A 13604-nucleotide genomic window follows, 5' to 3' on the forward strand; every position below is an offset into this window, starting at 1 on the left:
GAAAATGCAGTGTGGTGTGTGCTGTGATATCCTTGAAGATGAATAAATGCATTCTACTGTGTAGCTTTTAACTTTTGATTCTCATTAATACCATAGTATTCACCAGTACACCTTTGCATTGTCTTCTGTGATATTCAACCTGAATCAAACCCTGCATCTGTTCATTCCTGATATTATGCAATAAAAATTGCTAGTGTTATAAATGAAATTTGAAAATTAGACATGGCTACTCTGTTTTAATAGTTGGTGAATGCTAACCATTAACTATTTGAACCCTTGGTCCTTTTGTTAGACCAAAAACGCATCAGGCATGGCCCTTATGGCGCATCAAAGAAGGATCTCAAGCTTCAGCACATTTGATCCATTTGATCAATCAACCTGGCATCCATGAGAACTGGTTAGTAGTGGGTAGTTCTTTCTACGGTTCTCTCCACCACTTCTGAATTGACAATATAGTAGCATTACCAAAAAGTTACTCTTCTTGGTACTTGTCTACCCAGAGCAGTGTAATGAACACCGTAGATCCATTTTCACTATTTACATGAGATTGACAGTAAAAAGTAGAAATGTGGACACGACACTGAAAAAATCAGCATGCGAACAAAAGATGCCAACTAGTCAAACATTGCTCAGATCTGCAGCCAAGATAATGGAGTACTGACATCTTGATCTTCCTTTCCGCCCATGAGCTTGCTTCTAACTTCAAGGAATGCTTTAACGAAGTCAATGTTATTGTTCAATCCCCTAGTTTTCATACAATCCTTAGCTATTCTTTGAGGTCTAGCATAATACGTCACATTCCTGGCCATATAAGAATATGAAACCACTGTGGCCATGGGAAACTTATAAAGCAACCATAAACAAATGTATTGCTGGCAACGAAACTCACTTCTTTTAATCTTGAATTAAAAGCTTGATGAATTGCTACATCGGCGCAGTCCGTAATCTTCCAAAGAATTGTTTGTTGGCAAAATGCCCACACTATGATCTGTGCTACTAAGTGATACCGTATCATCATCCACCCCAAGCATGGCAAGGGTGAGATGGGTTTGTATATCATGCCCCCCCTGATTTTCTACAATGTCATCCTCATCTGAAGTATCCATATCCTTGATCATTGTATTCTGGCACCACGCCCAGTCAGTCCTCTCATCTTCTCCTTGTAGTAGTTTTAAAATCTGCCATTAATCATATCTTGGTATTAAAGAGTAAGCAGAGATGAACAGATGTGGTTAACATAGAGTGTTTTATAGCTAAAAGAAAATGTAAGAAAAATTGCACCCTAAAGTAATTTTTGCAGGTAAAGAATACCCTCAAAAAACACACAAGGTAGTAAAAACAAGCCCCTGAAGCATATAGAAATGAATAGAGGAAGATAAATTACTCGGCTCATGCAAGGACGGTAATGAGATGTTTCCCTTAGACAAAGCGTAGCAGCAAGCATCATTCTATGCATTTCATTTGTATCATAAACATTTTGCAAACATTTGTCAGCAAGACTTTCCATATTCCCATCCTGTAAGAGTGGTCTTGCCTGGTTTCAACATTTACAGAAGGTTAAACATGAGCCCCTAATAAGGATAATCAATATAAATAAACATGAAGAAGAGAGTCAACTGTAAAAACCAGGACTTACCCACATAATCAGGCTTTCTTGACCCTTGGGACTTGTTGTATCAATTGGCTTCCTTCCAGTTATTAGCTCAAGAAGGACCACACCAAATGCATACACATCCGTCTTCTCATTAACCTTTCCATAAACAAAGTATTCTGGAGCAAGATACCTGTCAAACTACAATCACAATTAGTGAATTTACAAATTGGATAGCTTTAATCTGAAAATGGCCAATCGAAACTGGGAAGATGCTTACATACCCAAATGTTCCTAAAACATCGCTGCAAGTGATATATGAAGATGTTGGTGCCCACCTTGCTAGCCCAAAATCTGACAACTATTATAATAACACGCACATTAATTCTGTTGAAATTTTTCATTAGTGCAGAATTCCAAGTTTCAGTTTACAAGTCTAGATCACTAAGATCTCTTCAAATACTGAATTGTGCAATTTAGTCTTGATTCTTCTTGCAGTAAAAAGATTTATACCTGTGGTTCAAACTCTTCAGAAAGCAAGATATTGGAAGACTTTACATCTCCATGAATGACAGATTGAGAAAAGCCATTATGCAAGTAATCTAATGCTTCAGCAACTCCTACAGCCACTTTTAATCGCACTTTCCAAGGAAGTATTGGCTTTTCCTCTCCTCCTGAAAAATATATACATAGTCAATAGCTAGGACTATAATCAAATCTCAGAAAAGAGAAAATGAAAGACCCTGCCATACAATACATAACACTATGATGCTTAAAATGTACTACTGCTTAATATTTCTACACGATTTCATGATTCTTAAAATGCAATACTATTGAGTATATACCATGGAGATTCTCTTCAAGGTTTCCTCTGGATACAAAATTATACACCAGAAGGCGGTTAAGGCCTTCTGCACAGTAACCGATAAGTGTAATGACATGGTTGTGCTTCAATAGAGTAAGAATCTCAACTTCAGAAAGAAGCTCTTGCTCTGTTTTGGATGATGAATTCAAGATTTTCACTGCCACCGATTGTCCATCAGGAAGAAATCCTCTGTACACCTTACTGCAGCCTCCTCTTCCTATAAAATTCCCTGCAAGAATAAGGATGTTACATAATTGAATTGAGTTCACAAGGTTAATATACATTTCAAGGGAAATTTCCCATTCAAAACAGAAGCACAGAAATGAAAAACTCCATGAGGAAAACTACAAATGCAACCTGTTGAAAAACCAGAAGTAGCAGATTGCAACTCCTGATATGTAAAATGCCTGCAGGTTTTACTTTGACAAAGGAACTCTAATCTCCTTGCCAAACAATTTTCTTCTCGATCAGAATCATTCTGCTGACTGCAAGGAAACCCTTCTTCTTTAGAGCATGATTCAATTGGTGCTACCTCATTTGAAGACCGAGCTTCATGTTCATAGTTGCAAACCTTCTGCATAATCTGTCCTTTCAAATGAAGCTCTCCAGTTGCCTGTGTAAGCCTATTTGGCAACTGTAGTGCCCATTCAACTACAGATGTTTGTTTTGATGTAGACTGTGGAGTAGGAAGCTTGGTCAGTGAATCGGCTCCACGTAAGAGGGGCCATCCAGGTACTGATTCTCCTTTCTCTGTAATCAGTCCCGAAGTCGCCCTTTTGGGAACCTTTTGGTTAAGAACTACCCACTACTAACCAGTTCTCATGGATGCCATAACAAAAGGGAGAAGCATGCCAAGGAAAATGGCATGAGTAAAGAAGAAATTGAAAAGGAGATTTATGAGTTGAAGGAGAGATTCAACATAGTCAAAATGAGGCTTGAAAGAGAATACCAAAGGTAGAGATGGGACCTAAGGAAGAAGGCCAAATTACTTGTCAGAAAAAAGATTTTAAGAGGAAGACCCCTAAAGCTAGAAAGCTAGGGAGGAAGATGAAGCACCTGTTGAGCCTAAAGTTGAATTAGTTCACTATTTTGAACCAGAGCAGGGAATAGTCCTTGATGATGAGGAAGATGTTGAAGAGAGACTATCAGAGAGTCTCATGGACTGCATAAAGAGTTCAAATCAACATATGGATTTGTTGATAGAAGATATGGTGGAAAAAGCATCATAACAGTAGAGGGAGCTACACAAAGAGGATGTCGATGAGACAATAAATGAAAGTCTCATGGGAGGTTAGCTAGAAGTGCTCGTAACATATATACCATATGGGGCTAAAGAGCTTGGTGATTATGATACCGATGCTATGTGTATAGATGCAGATGATAAGGATTTTCAAGAGGGACAATCATTCATAGTTGTCATAAGAATAGAAGAAAGAGAAGGAGTACCTTCCTAAAGCATGGAAGGAAGACAAAATTTGATGTTGGAGGCATCAGAAGAGGCCAGGTAACCTTTTATTTTTAAAATTGGTGAATTTTATGTGAATGCATGCTTTGCATGTGAGGAGAATGGACAACTGGTCCAAAAGGAGAACGAGAGCACTAAATTGATCCAAGAAATCCAAATTGAGGTAGTAGATGCTAGACAATCCTCAAGGAAGGATGAGTTTCCAAAAGGAAAAAACAATGCATAATGAAGCCAAGATAACCTTGCAAGCAATTTTCAGAAGTGACCATGGATCCTAGCAGCCATGTGAAAGATGGATAACAAAACCAAGTTTATGTTAAGACAAGGAAGGAGGCAAAATTATCCCTCAAATGTCATTAAGGAGGAGGCCTTGAACAATCAAAGAATGCATCTATAAGAGAGAAATTGTAGAAGAGGGGATGAACAACATCATGATGCAATGTTCTTTAGAGATCAGTTGATCAATCCAAGGTTTAAGGATTGGCTTGAGTAACATTGTTCAAAGAATGCAATCAATAAGACAAAAGGTGTCGAGCTTATTGCTGCAACTGGAGAGCTTGGTTCAACAACAAGAATTATGAATGTTGGCACCCAAGGTATAGTACAATTAACCACAAAGAGAGACTCATTGTACTTAGTTGTAATATATAGACTGTTGTATAGACACTCTATATAACAGTGCAATTTGTCTTATAGCTTTACTAATTCTTTAGCAACAGTGCAATTTGTCTTCTTACCCTCCACAAGTCTTAACAATCAATTCTTCAATTATATGTTTAGCACCCTTCACTTGAAGATAGGATAATTCTTCCCATCAAGCTTAACGTTGGGTAGAGGGATGCTTTAAGATGAAGCTATCCTCCCCCTTGCTCAACAATTCTCTACAGATCTCAGAACAGAACCAAAGGTAATCTCAGGAACAGCGTACTATACTACTATGACAAAGAACCACAATTCTGAAAGAACCACAATAGTAGTATAGTACGCTGTAGAATTTCTTCCATCAGAGATTATTAGGGACAGAAATATCATTGCATATTAACTTGAGCTCACAATATGATACACCAAAATTATGTGACAAGGCCACTCGATGCATATGTTTGCGATTTCCTATGTTGAAGGTTCCAATAACCTTTGATCGTGGAAAATATCCTGGTCCCAATCATGTTTATGATCAAGGAAGCGAGTTATTTACTAGGCAAGATAATTTGCTTCCTTTTCCCCAGTTAGAACTATGCAATAATTGCATTGCCTAGTGAATGAAGTTTTTATACTTTTTGAGGGACCCGTAGCATCATCATCATTTGGACTGGAGTATTTGTGCTTGGCTGGGCTATTAATGGAAGCAGGGGGTTTACAGAAGGCCCTTGTTTATTATAAGGGGGCAATCAGGTTGAAGCCTATATTTGGATGTTCAATTGAGCCAAGGAAATGTATTAAAGGCTATGAGAGAGCTTCAAGATGTAATTTTGCGCTACCAACCAACAATCCAATTGTGTATTGACTATCTATTTGCCTTCGGGTATTTATCCAACGCTTTTTATGAACAAGAGTTGGCATTACCACTCTAGAAATATTCTATCATCCTGGACTCCATCTTTTTGGAGGTATAGAATAACCTGGGTGATGCATTGAAAATTTATGGGGAAAGTGGACGAAGAAATTGCTTGTTACCAGAACTACCTTCAAATTTAGGAAAATCATCCTCAGGCTCTGACAAATTCTGGGGGTATTTATATGGAATGGAATATGGTAAATTTGGTTGCTGCTCCTTTTTGTGGGATCCAACTGATATATAATGCAGGGGATGTCAAAGGTTCTCAAACAGTTTCCTTCAATTTTCCAAATGATAAGAAAACAATAAACGAGGTGGGAATTGCCATGGTCATGCTCAAAAATGTTGCAGAGGCTAAATTGAGGTCTATTGCAGGTACATGCATTTCTGAAGAACAAAACCAATATGTGGATTCTGAATCCATGTTCACACATATGGTTTTCAAAGAACATTGTCATGGGATTAAGCTTTCCAATAACAAGCAGTCACTTGAGAATAGAACAAAAGGATAACTTCTTATAGCTCCAGATGAAGATGCACTGAATGTTTTGGCAAACTTCATGGCTAATGAACAACGATATGTTGTATAAATTCTACATATTGACAACGTAGAACCAGATTATATTAACACAACATTGGTAACTGTCTTCCATAATTTTATAAGGGAGGATTTTGGTGACATTGTTGTATTCTTAATGAGGCAAGAGAGAATTGAAAGACTCCTGCAAAAGTAGGCTACACATTTGTTTGAGAAAATACCACAATTATCTGTTGTTGTCGGAGTAGAAAATTGCCTTGGGATAATGGAGGTCCTTCCAAGTCCATGGTTGAACTCATTTCCACCAGCTATTCTGTGCTTATAGATACTACTCCAAGGGAACATAGCCTGGTCATTTCACATCCAAAGTTAACAATCGTGCAAAAAGAATCTTCAGACATAGAGCTGGATTTTGCAAATCTGAGTTTTGAGGTAGTCTCACAACTGGTAGGTTGGTTCGATGAACTAGCCAATGAGATTAATTCAAGTAGAAGGCCAATTAGTATACTTGATAATGAAGATCTTCAGACAACTAATCCTTATATAAAAAGTCTAGTGCGCCAAGTGGATGAGAATTGTCTTTCACTGACATTAGATTGGCCTAGTCCTAATGCCATTAATAGAATGAGGCAGCCGAGAATGGAAGAAGAACGAATAAGGCAATGGAACATCAGTTTCATTGTTTTCATGACCAAAGCAGATGGTAAGGCAGCCGAGGATGAAATGCAAGAGTTTAGCTAGGGTGAATTGGTTACACTTCCTTTCCAAGACGATGAGCATCAAATGAACATGATCGACACCATGGCAATGTGTGTGGTTGATTGTAGTTGTGCTTATAAGCAAGAAATAATGGGAAGGGGACGTGACCTTCAATTGATGAATTTCTTAGTTGACCTTAGATTAAAGGAGCATACATACTACATTTTTCCGACCTATTCATTTTCTCAAGAAAAACTACTTCAAACACCGTAGACAAGGCTTTTCACCATGGTAACTGAAAGTGGACAATGGATACCACCATTTTTATCCCAACAGGAAGGCATGAGAAGTCTAGAAAAGGAGAAAGGTTGTAGTGCAACTTATACTGCTGGAAAGAGTGGGTGGGTTGATCTAGAGCGCTCCTCAATTGACAAACAAAAAGGCGGATTTGAAGACACATTGAAAGCCTTCACCCTGGAAAGAAATCAGATAAAAGAAGCTATGGATTTTTCCTTGGATAACATTGATGCCTCAGGGTTTGATGAGACTTGTGCATTATTGTGGGATATAGATACTTCTGTAAAGATGGGAAAATTTCCATATTCAAATACTTCTAGTGAATCTGACCCGAACAACAAAGATGACATTGTCTTAATTGATTCTGTAAGGGTAATTTTGTGGATAATAAGGAGAAATCTAATATTGGGAATGGAAACGCTTCTAGAGTCTATGGATGCCAAGCAAGGCTACGAGGAAATTTTGTTGCATGCTCAATCTGCTCACATGCTTCACTCTGGAATAAAACCAAGTTCAAATTTTGATCATACTATGTATGAAGATGTTATAGTCAAAGATATTATTTTGTGTTTGAAAGCAGCAAGCGAAGAGCAGTGGGAACAAATTGAGTGTGCAATCGATGATGGTACTGGGATTAACTTTCGATATGCACATGGGATTAACTTTCGATATGCTCTGGCCCTTATCACCGCAATAAACAATATGACGTACTGTGCCAAAGAAGCACAACATATTCAGCGAATTGAAATTTGAAATTAACCTATCATCTGATAAAATAACCCTGAAAATAAAAATGACCGCGTATTTTGACCAAAAACACCCAAGAACACATCTGGATTGCACAAAAATGAGCACAATCTACAGCTATAAGAAAGCTAACAGAATGAAAGGGAAAACCAAAGGAAAAAGAAACGGACATTTAACGAAATAGGCGTGATATAAGCAACAGATAAAACAGCAATGACCAGAAAGTTACTGCAAAAATGGTGCAGAAATATTATTTAAACCAACACGAACAATACATGGGAATCAGAAGCAGGAAGTTGCCTTCTCCATCACAATATTCATCTTGGGATACTGGCAGACTGCAAACATCCAAATGCTGTAATATTTAGGGTAAGTACTGATAACTTTCCGTACCGACTGTTGTTGTTGCTGCTGCAGTGGCATGAGCCATTCAAATCCAAGAAACAATGGATACCGAAAACAGAGAAGAATAAGCGGATTGAAATCTGAAAATGCAAGAATATCCCACCGAAACTGCTGCTGCTAGATTTGTGAACTAGGATGAAAAAACCTATTTCAAAACCATTTTTATACAAAAACCCAGGGAGCCATATACACCAAAACAGCGGGCTGAATCCCTCAAAACAGGGAGCCGCCCTCGCTCTGCCCTCCATTTCAAAATAAATCTAACATCCCATGACCAAATCGACCCTCACAAACCACTCTAGGGACCAAATCGACCCTCACAAACCACTCCCAAACCAGAAAATCCAAACTGTAAATCAAAATGGGGGCGATTTTGATCAAATACCATTCCGCAAATATCAAAATGGGGCTATTTTGATCAAATACAATTCGGTTAGTTTATCCGCCCTGGGCTAAAATAAAAAAATAAATTAATTTTTAAATAAAATATGGGCTAATTATATAAAAAAAAAATATTATTTTAATTAAAAATTCGCCCCATTAAAATATAAAAAGCCTTAAATTTCGCCTTTGGGCGATTATTCGCCCCTAAAATTAACCTTGGTCGAGTAGACCATCTCACCCGTTTGCTTGTGAAGTTCTATCTGGTCCATAGGGTGGATGTCTTTTGCAAGAACCTCAAGGTTGGTTCTTATATAGTCTGCAGCTGACTGTGGCTGCAGCATGGTGGGCATGAAATGACTCATGGTCATTTTCCCCTCTGTTATGTCATAAGCTGACATAAGCCTCTGCTGGTTGGTAGGGGCCATCTTAAGCAAGTGATTGTAGAGCTGGAGCCTGACTGGCTCATTTCTCTTCTTGATGTCAATGAATTGTTGTTTAATGCCTGATTCAGCTCTCCTTTGCTGACTTGAGGAGCTGACCTCTCCTCCAAGGGTTCTTTCTTGTTCCTGCTGAAAGGAACTGACAGATGCCTCCATACTTGGTGGGCCCATGCCCAAGGATTGCCCAATAGGCATTTCTTCTTCAGAAAGGGGATTTAGTCTCTGCCTTTTCTCCCCTTGGTTTGTGGATGCGGTGAGGGGATTTTCTTGCTCTCTATCCCTCTTCCTGCTTTTTTCCTCATTCTGTGGAGTCTGGAGCACCGAGGCCTCTACTGTCGTTTCTTGCCTAGGAGGCAAAGTTTCTTGAGCCTGCTGCTCTTTGGATTTTGGGGCCTCAGTTGTTTCTTCTTGCTGCTTTGGCTTTCCTTTTTGCTGTTCTGCTGTAGGAGGTGGTTGTTCCTGCTCCATCTCCTTTTCTTTACCCTTGCTTGACACCTGATGAACAGTTTTAGCTGCTTGCTAGTGGGCTGTAGAGGATGAGGCAGCTGCTCCAAGTTGCCTTTGACAGGAAGAGGAAACCTGCCCACAAGTTTCCAAGTCATCTTCTTTCGCAAGTTTCTTTACCTCTCTTTGTAGTATTTCCTCTCTAATACTTGCCTCTTCTAGAGTGCCTTCTTTCCATCTTAACTGGTTTGCATATTTTTCAATATGAGGCAACCTGACATGATCATAACTAGCCATCTTATATTTGACCCTTCTAAGACTAATGAAGTGATTGGGGTCATAGGGTGACCAGAGGAAACTGGTTTGCAATTGGAGAGCCTCTAGGATGCTATCTGCTTCTTTCCATCCTTCTTCCCTTTTGTTATACAGGAAAGGCCCTAGCTGGTTTTTGATTTTAAGCTGTACCTTCTTGTTTTTGCTATGGAAATGGAGTTGTCTGAATTTCCAAACTGCCTGAAATACTCTAAGGCAAAGAGTCTCATAGGGACATATCTTGGCAGCCTATATGGGGCCAACTCACAGCCATATATTCTGATTACTGTATGGTTTTGGTAGAAGTACCAATCCCCAATGCTGTAGGCCTTTAAGAGCTGGAGTATCCTCTGCATCTCATCTGTCAACCTTGGAGGGGGGGTGCCCAATAACAATGTCATAGCTGGATGGATGAAGAGGTCTATGAACTCACAGTAGCTGTATGGTGAGTAAGAGGTGTGGTGAAAGACTGAAGTCAAAAATATCACAGACCTTGGGTTTCCCTGAGCATCAAGCTTCTTGAGAGGAATAGGGAAGCCATCAGGTTGATAGAATAGAAACAAATGATAGATGTATGAGGTGTATCTGAACACCTTTTCCCTCTCCAGATTCAGCAATTGTTCATGAATCTTGTTGGCAATGTATGCAGCATAATCATAGTGCACAGCAGGAGGCATTCCAGGGGAGAAGATAGACATCATTGCCAGTATGGTTTCATCAGCATCCTCAACTGATCTGTAACCCAGGACATAACTGATCAAATCCACAAGCAACTTGCCCAACTCATTGAAATATACATTTCCTATAGGAGGGGTCCTCAGAGTTTCAGAGCCTGATTCAATGAATCGCTGATTTATCTTTAAGATTTGGGCACTAGACAGCTTGCCTCCTTTCTTTAGTAAGTCCCTCATGGAGAGAGGAGTCAATGGCCTTGTAGAGTGAAAGTTCAGCATCTGATTTATGGCCTCAGGAGTGATATGGAACAAAATTGAACCTGAGGGACTGAGAACAGCTCTTGGACATGGGTCATAGCTGGAACAGCATCGATGGATCAAGTCTGGAAGGACATTGACTTGGGGGAGGTTATAAATGGGCAAATTGGAGTCCCAAATCCCTAGAATATCAGTTCCACTGAGGTGCTGGGCCTTCAGCTCATTGAGTACATGGATATTATATTTGGTGTTCATTGAGAGTGTCTCTGTCATCTGGTAATCCCTATCACCCAGGGCCTGCCATTCCAGCTCCCTGTGCGGGGCATTTAAAGGGGCAACATTCAAAGCCACCGGTGTTTCCATGGTTAACTGGTACTCTGATTTGTACTAGAACTTGTTTTACTGGGCAGAGCAACACAGAGGGGTATTTTTGCAAAAGTAAGGCAAATTTCAGGGGAAAACAGGGTAAATTGTGGTGAGAACAATTGAAATGCTCCCCAAGGGAGTTGAAAGAGCAAATGTCGGGACTAGTAAGACTGTTTTCACAGTGAATTAGTGCAGCAAGGTTTAAGTCCACGAATGCACGAACTAACTGTTAATTGATGGAAACTTGGCTCAATGCGGGTTTCTGTAAGTGAATTTCGCCCTTATAACTGAAGATGAATGCTGGTCACTGGAGAATTGCTGGTAATTACCGTGATTTTCACTCTTTTTATGCTTGCTTGGTAAATTATATTCAAAACCAGGCGCGGAGGGGAAACTCGGATAAATACCTGGTAAAACTTTGGCAATGGTGATCAATGCAAGTGAATTTGCAGGCGCCCAGTGCCCACGGTCTTTAAGTCGAATTCTGCAGGTTGGCGGCGAAATGGTCATAATGTGCATGCAGGAGAGCAAAAATAGTTCTTATGGAAAAAGTGACAAAAACCGTGAATTTTGGCGAAAATATGGACTTTTTGGGTTATTGGCGCTTTTTTTTGGATGACATCATCGGATGGGGTAGGGTACGGAAGGGTGACGCGGCGGCCTGTGAGTGGTCCACGGAGACTGGTGAGGTGGCGGACAGGTCGGAGCAGTGGCGGGCCTGGCGCTGACGCGGCGCTGAGTTGACATGACGTGGGTGTGACGTAGCGATGACGTGGGCAGGCGGTATAGGAAGGGTGGTAAGCGGTTCCATCGGACCGCTTATGGTACGATGGTGGTATTGGCAGGCGGCCTCCCGATAAGATTTGGGAGCGACGCGTGGTAGAGACCTGACGTCACCCTCTGACACTTTTCGGGAGGTAACGTCCGGTCATCGGGGGCCGCCCGATATTGATATGGGCCGTCGGATGGGAAAGCCCAGATCCGACGGTCGACAGGTCGATAAGATGGAAGTATGATACGGTGGCGGGCGGGGAATATTTTATTGTATTCCTTGAAATGCGCGCCCAGGCGGAACTTTAAGCTTTGGCGGTTTTGCGGGTTTTTTCAATGTTTTTTGTAAAAAAATGCGCATTGCAAATAAACTTTGGACAAAGCGGAAAAATGGGTTTTTAGTGCTTATTGCAAATAGCGCGGGTTAGGGGTAATAGTGGGTTTTTACAAGGCTTTATGTAAGTAAAGTGGGTAAATCATTTCAAAGGTTTGTAAAGGGAAGAAGGGGTAGGGCTTAGGTTATTAAACCAACGTGGGGTCAGTTTAATCCCTGATTTTGAACAAAGCATCTTGTTTCAGACTTGGATTCTGTATGGTTGTCCAATATTTGGACATATGGCTATAATGCCAAGGGGGAGGGAATATACATATTGTTGGGGTTTTATACACCATGGTGTTATAGTAATAGGGAAAGGGAAACATAGGGAATTAAGTGTAGATAGAGTTAGTAGTTAGTATTGGAGGGGAATAGGAATGGGAAGTGATAGATACTAAGTTTTAAGGAAACAAACTTAGTTAGGAAGTAGATCAAAATGAAAAGAATTTTACACAAGAAATGTGGCTCTTAATGCAACAAGAATTAACAAAAGAGTTTGACTTCTTTCATGAACATAGGTGGTCTTGGGATGTTAGCAAGGAGTGTGATGGGGGATGATTGGGAAGTTAGACATGCTTCATCTTGCTGCTACAATATTGCTGAAAAAGGAAGAGCTGCACTGACACCATGTTTTTCCTTTGCTTAGGCCAGTGAACAGTCATAAATCATGCTTCTGCAACCCCATCTACCTACCCACTCTATTGCCTAGCATTTTTTGTTACTTCAAGGAGGGTGCATTTGGACTTGCAAACCCTTATGTGCCTTTTCTTTTCCTTTGGCTTTTCTTTTGGTTTTCTATCTAAGGCTAGCCTTATCACTTCCAAGGCCCCAGATTAAACAGTTGGGAACCTTCTTTCTCTACCTAACTACTTTATCTGCCAAGATTGAACTGTTTGGACAGATTTCTTTCTTTAATCTACAACAAAAAATTGAAACATGGCATGACCCAGCTTAGACTGTTGGATCACCCATTCAGAAGTAGAACAACATCAACCAACTGTAGATATGTGTCTTCCACAAGAATATGAGATCTTTGCATCACCAAAGTAGATCATATTGGCACTTCCCTTGCCAATCATGAAAAATGAAACCTATTGGTATAGGTAGCTAACAGTGGCTCCACTTGGGGATGGTTTTTCTTCTTGAAAGACCAAGAACAGTAGGTCAGACTACCTTGGCTTTTGACTTCTTCTCAAAACTTGAAAACTTCCTCTTTGGAGTTCAAAACTGGAATCTGCCACCATTGTGGAACTTGCTGAAATAAAGGCCTTTTCCTGCTTATTTACAACACTTCTTAAACTGAGCTATTTACATGCTGAAAGAAAATAGTATACACAACTGATTATGTATAGGGAAGAAGCCATGCTATATATATGGAAAGTAATCAAAGTAGTACTTTAACATCCGGCCATTTACA

At 40.0% G+C, this 13604-nt stretch overlaps 1 protein-coding gene across 1 annotated transcript; it reads right to left on the reverse strand.

Annotated features, from left to right (window-relative positions):
* Positions 1-561: 561 nt before the first annotated feature.
* Positions 562-3491, reverse strand: LOC149203258 (protein kinase STUNTED-like). The gene is made up of 7 exons (XM_089403367.1): positions 2814-3491; positions 2437-2685; positions 2105-2265; positions 1876-1952; positions 1637-1784; positions 1385-1534; positions 562-1178 (listed from the first exon to the last, which is right to left on the reverse strand). Exons 1-7 carry the CDS (start codon positions 3034-3036, stop codon positions 906-908), a joined length of 1281 nt encoding a protein of 426 aa, XP_089259493.1. The 5' UTR covers positions 3037-3491; the 3' UTR covers positions 562-905.
* Between the last annotated feature and the right edge of the window lie 10113 nt (positions 3492-13604).

Source organism: Pinus tabuliformis, chromosome 2_1 (genome assembly GCF_031772625.1).
Source record: "Pinus tabuliformis cultivar Carrire ecotype Pingquan chromosome 2_1, CPIR1, whole genome shotgun sequence".
Taxonomy (NCBI): Eukaryota; Viridiplantae; Streptophyta; class Pinopsida; order Pinales; family Pinaceae; genus Pinus; species Pinus tabuliformis.

Coding starts and splice junctions, on each gene's coding strand:
- LOC149203258 (XM_089403367.1), bottom strand. CDS start 3,036: ATGCAGAAGGTTTGCAACTATGAACATGAAGCTCGGTCTTCAAATGAG. Junction 2,266..2,436: donor CCTTGAAGAGAATCTCCATG/GTATATACTCAA, acceptor TATATTTTTCAG/GAGGAGAGGAAAAGCCAATA. Junction 1,179..1,384: donor ACCGTCCTTGCATGAGCCGA/GTAATTTATCTT, acceptor GATTAATGGCAG/ATTTTAAAACTACTACAAGG.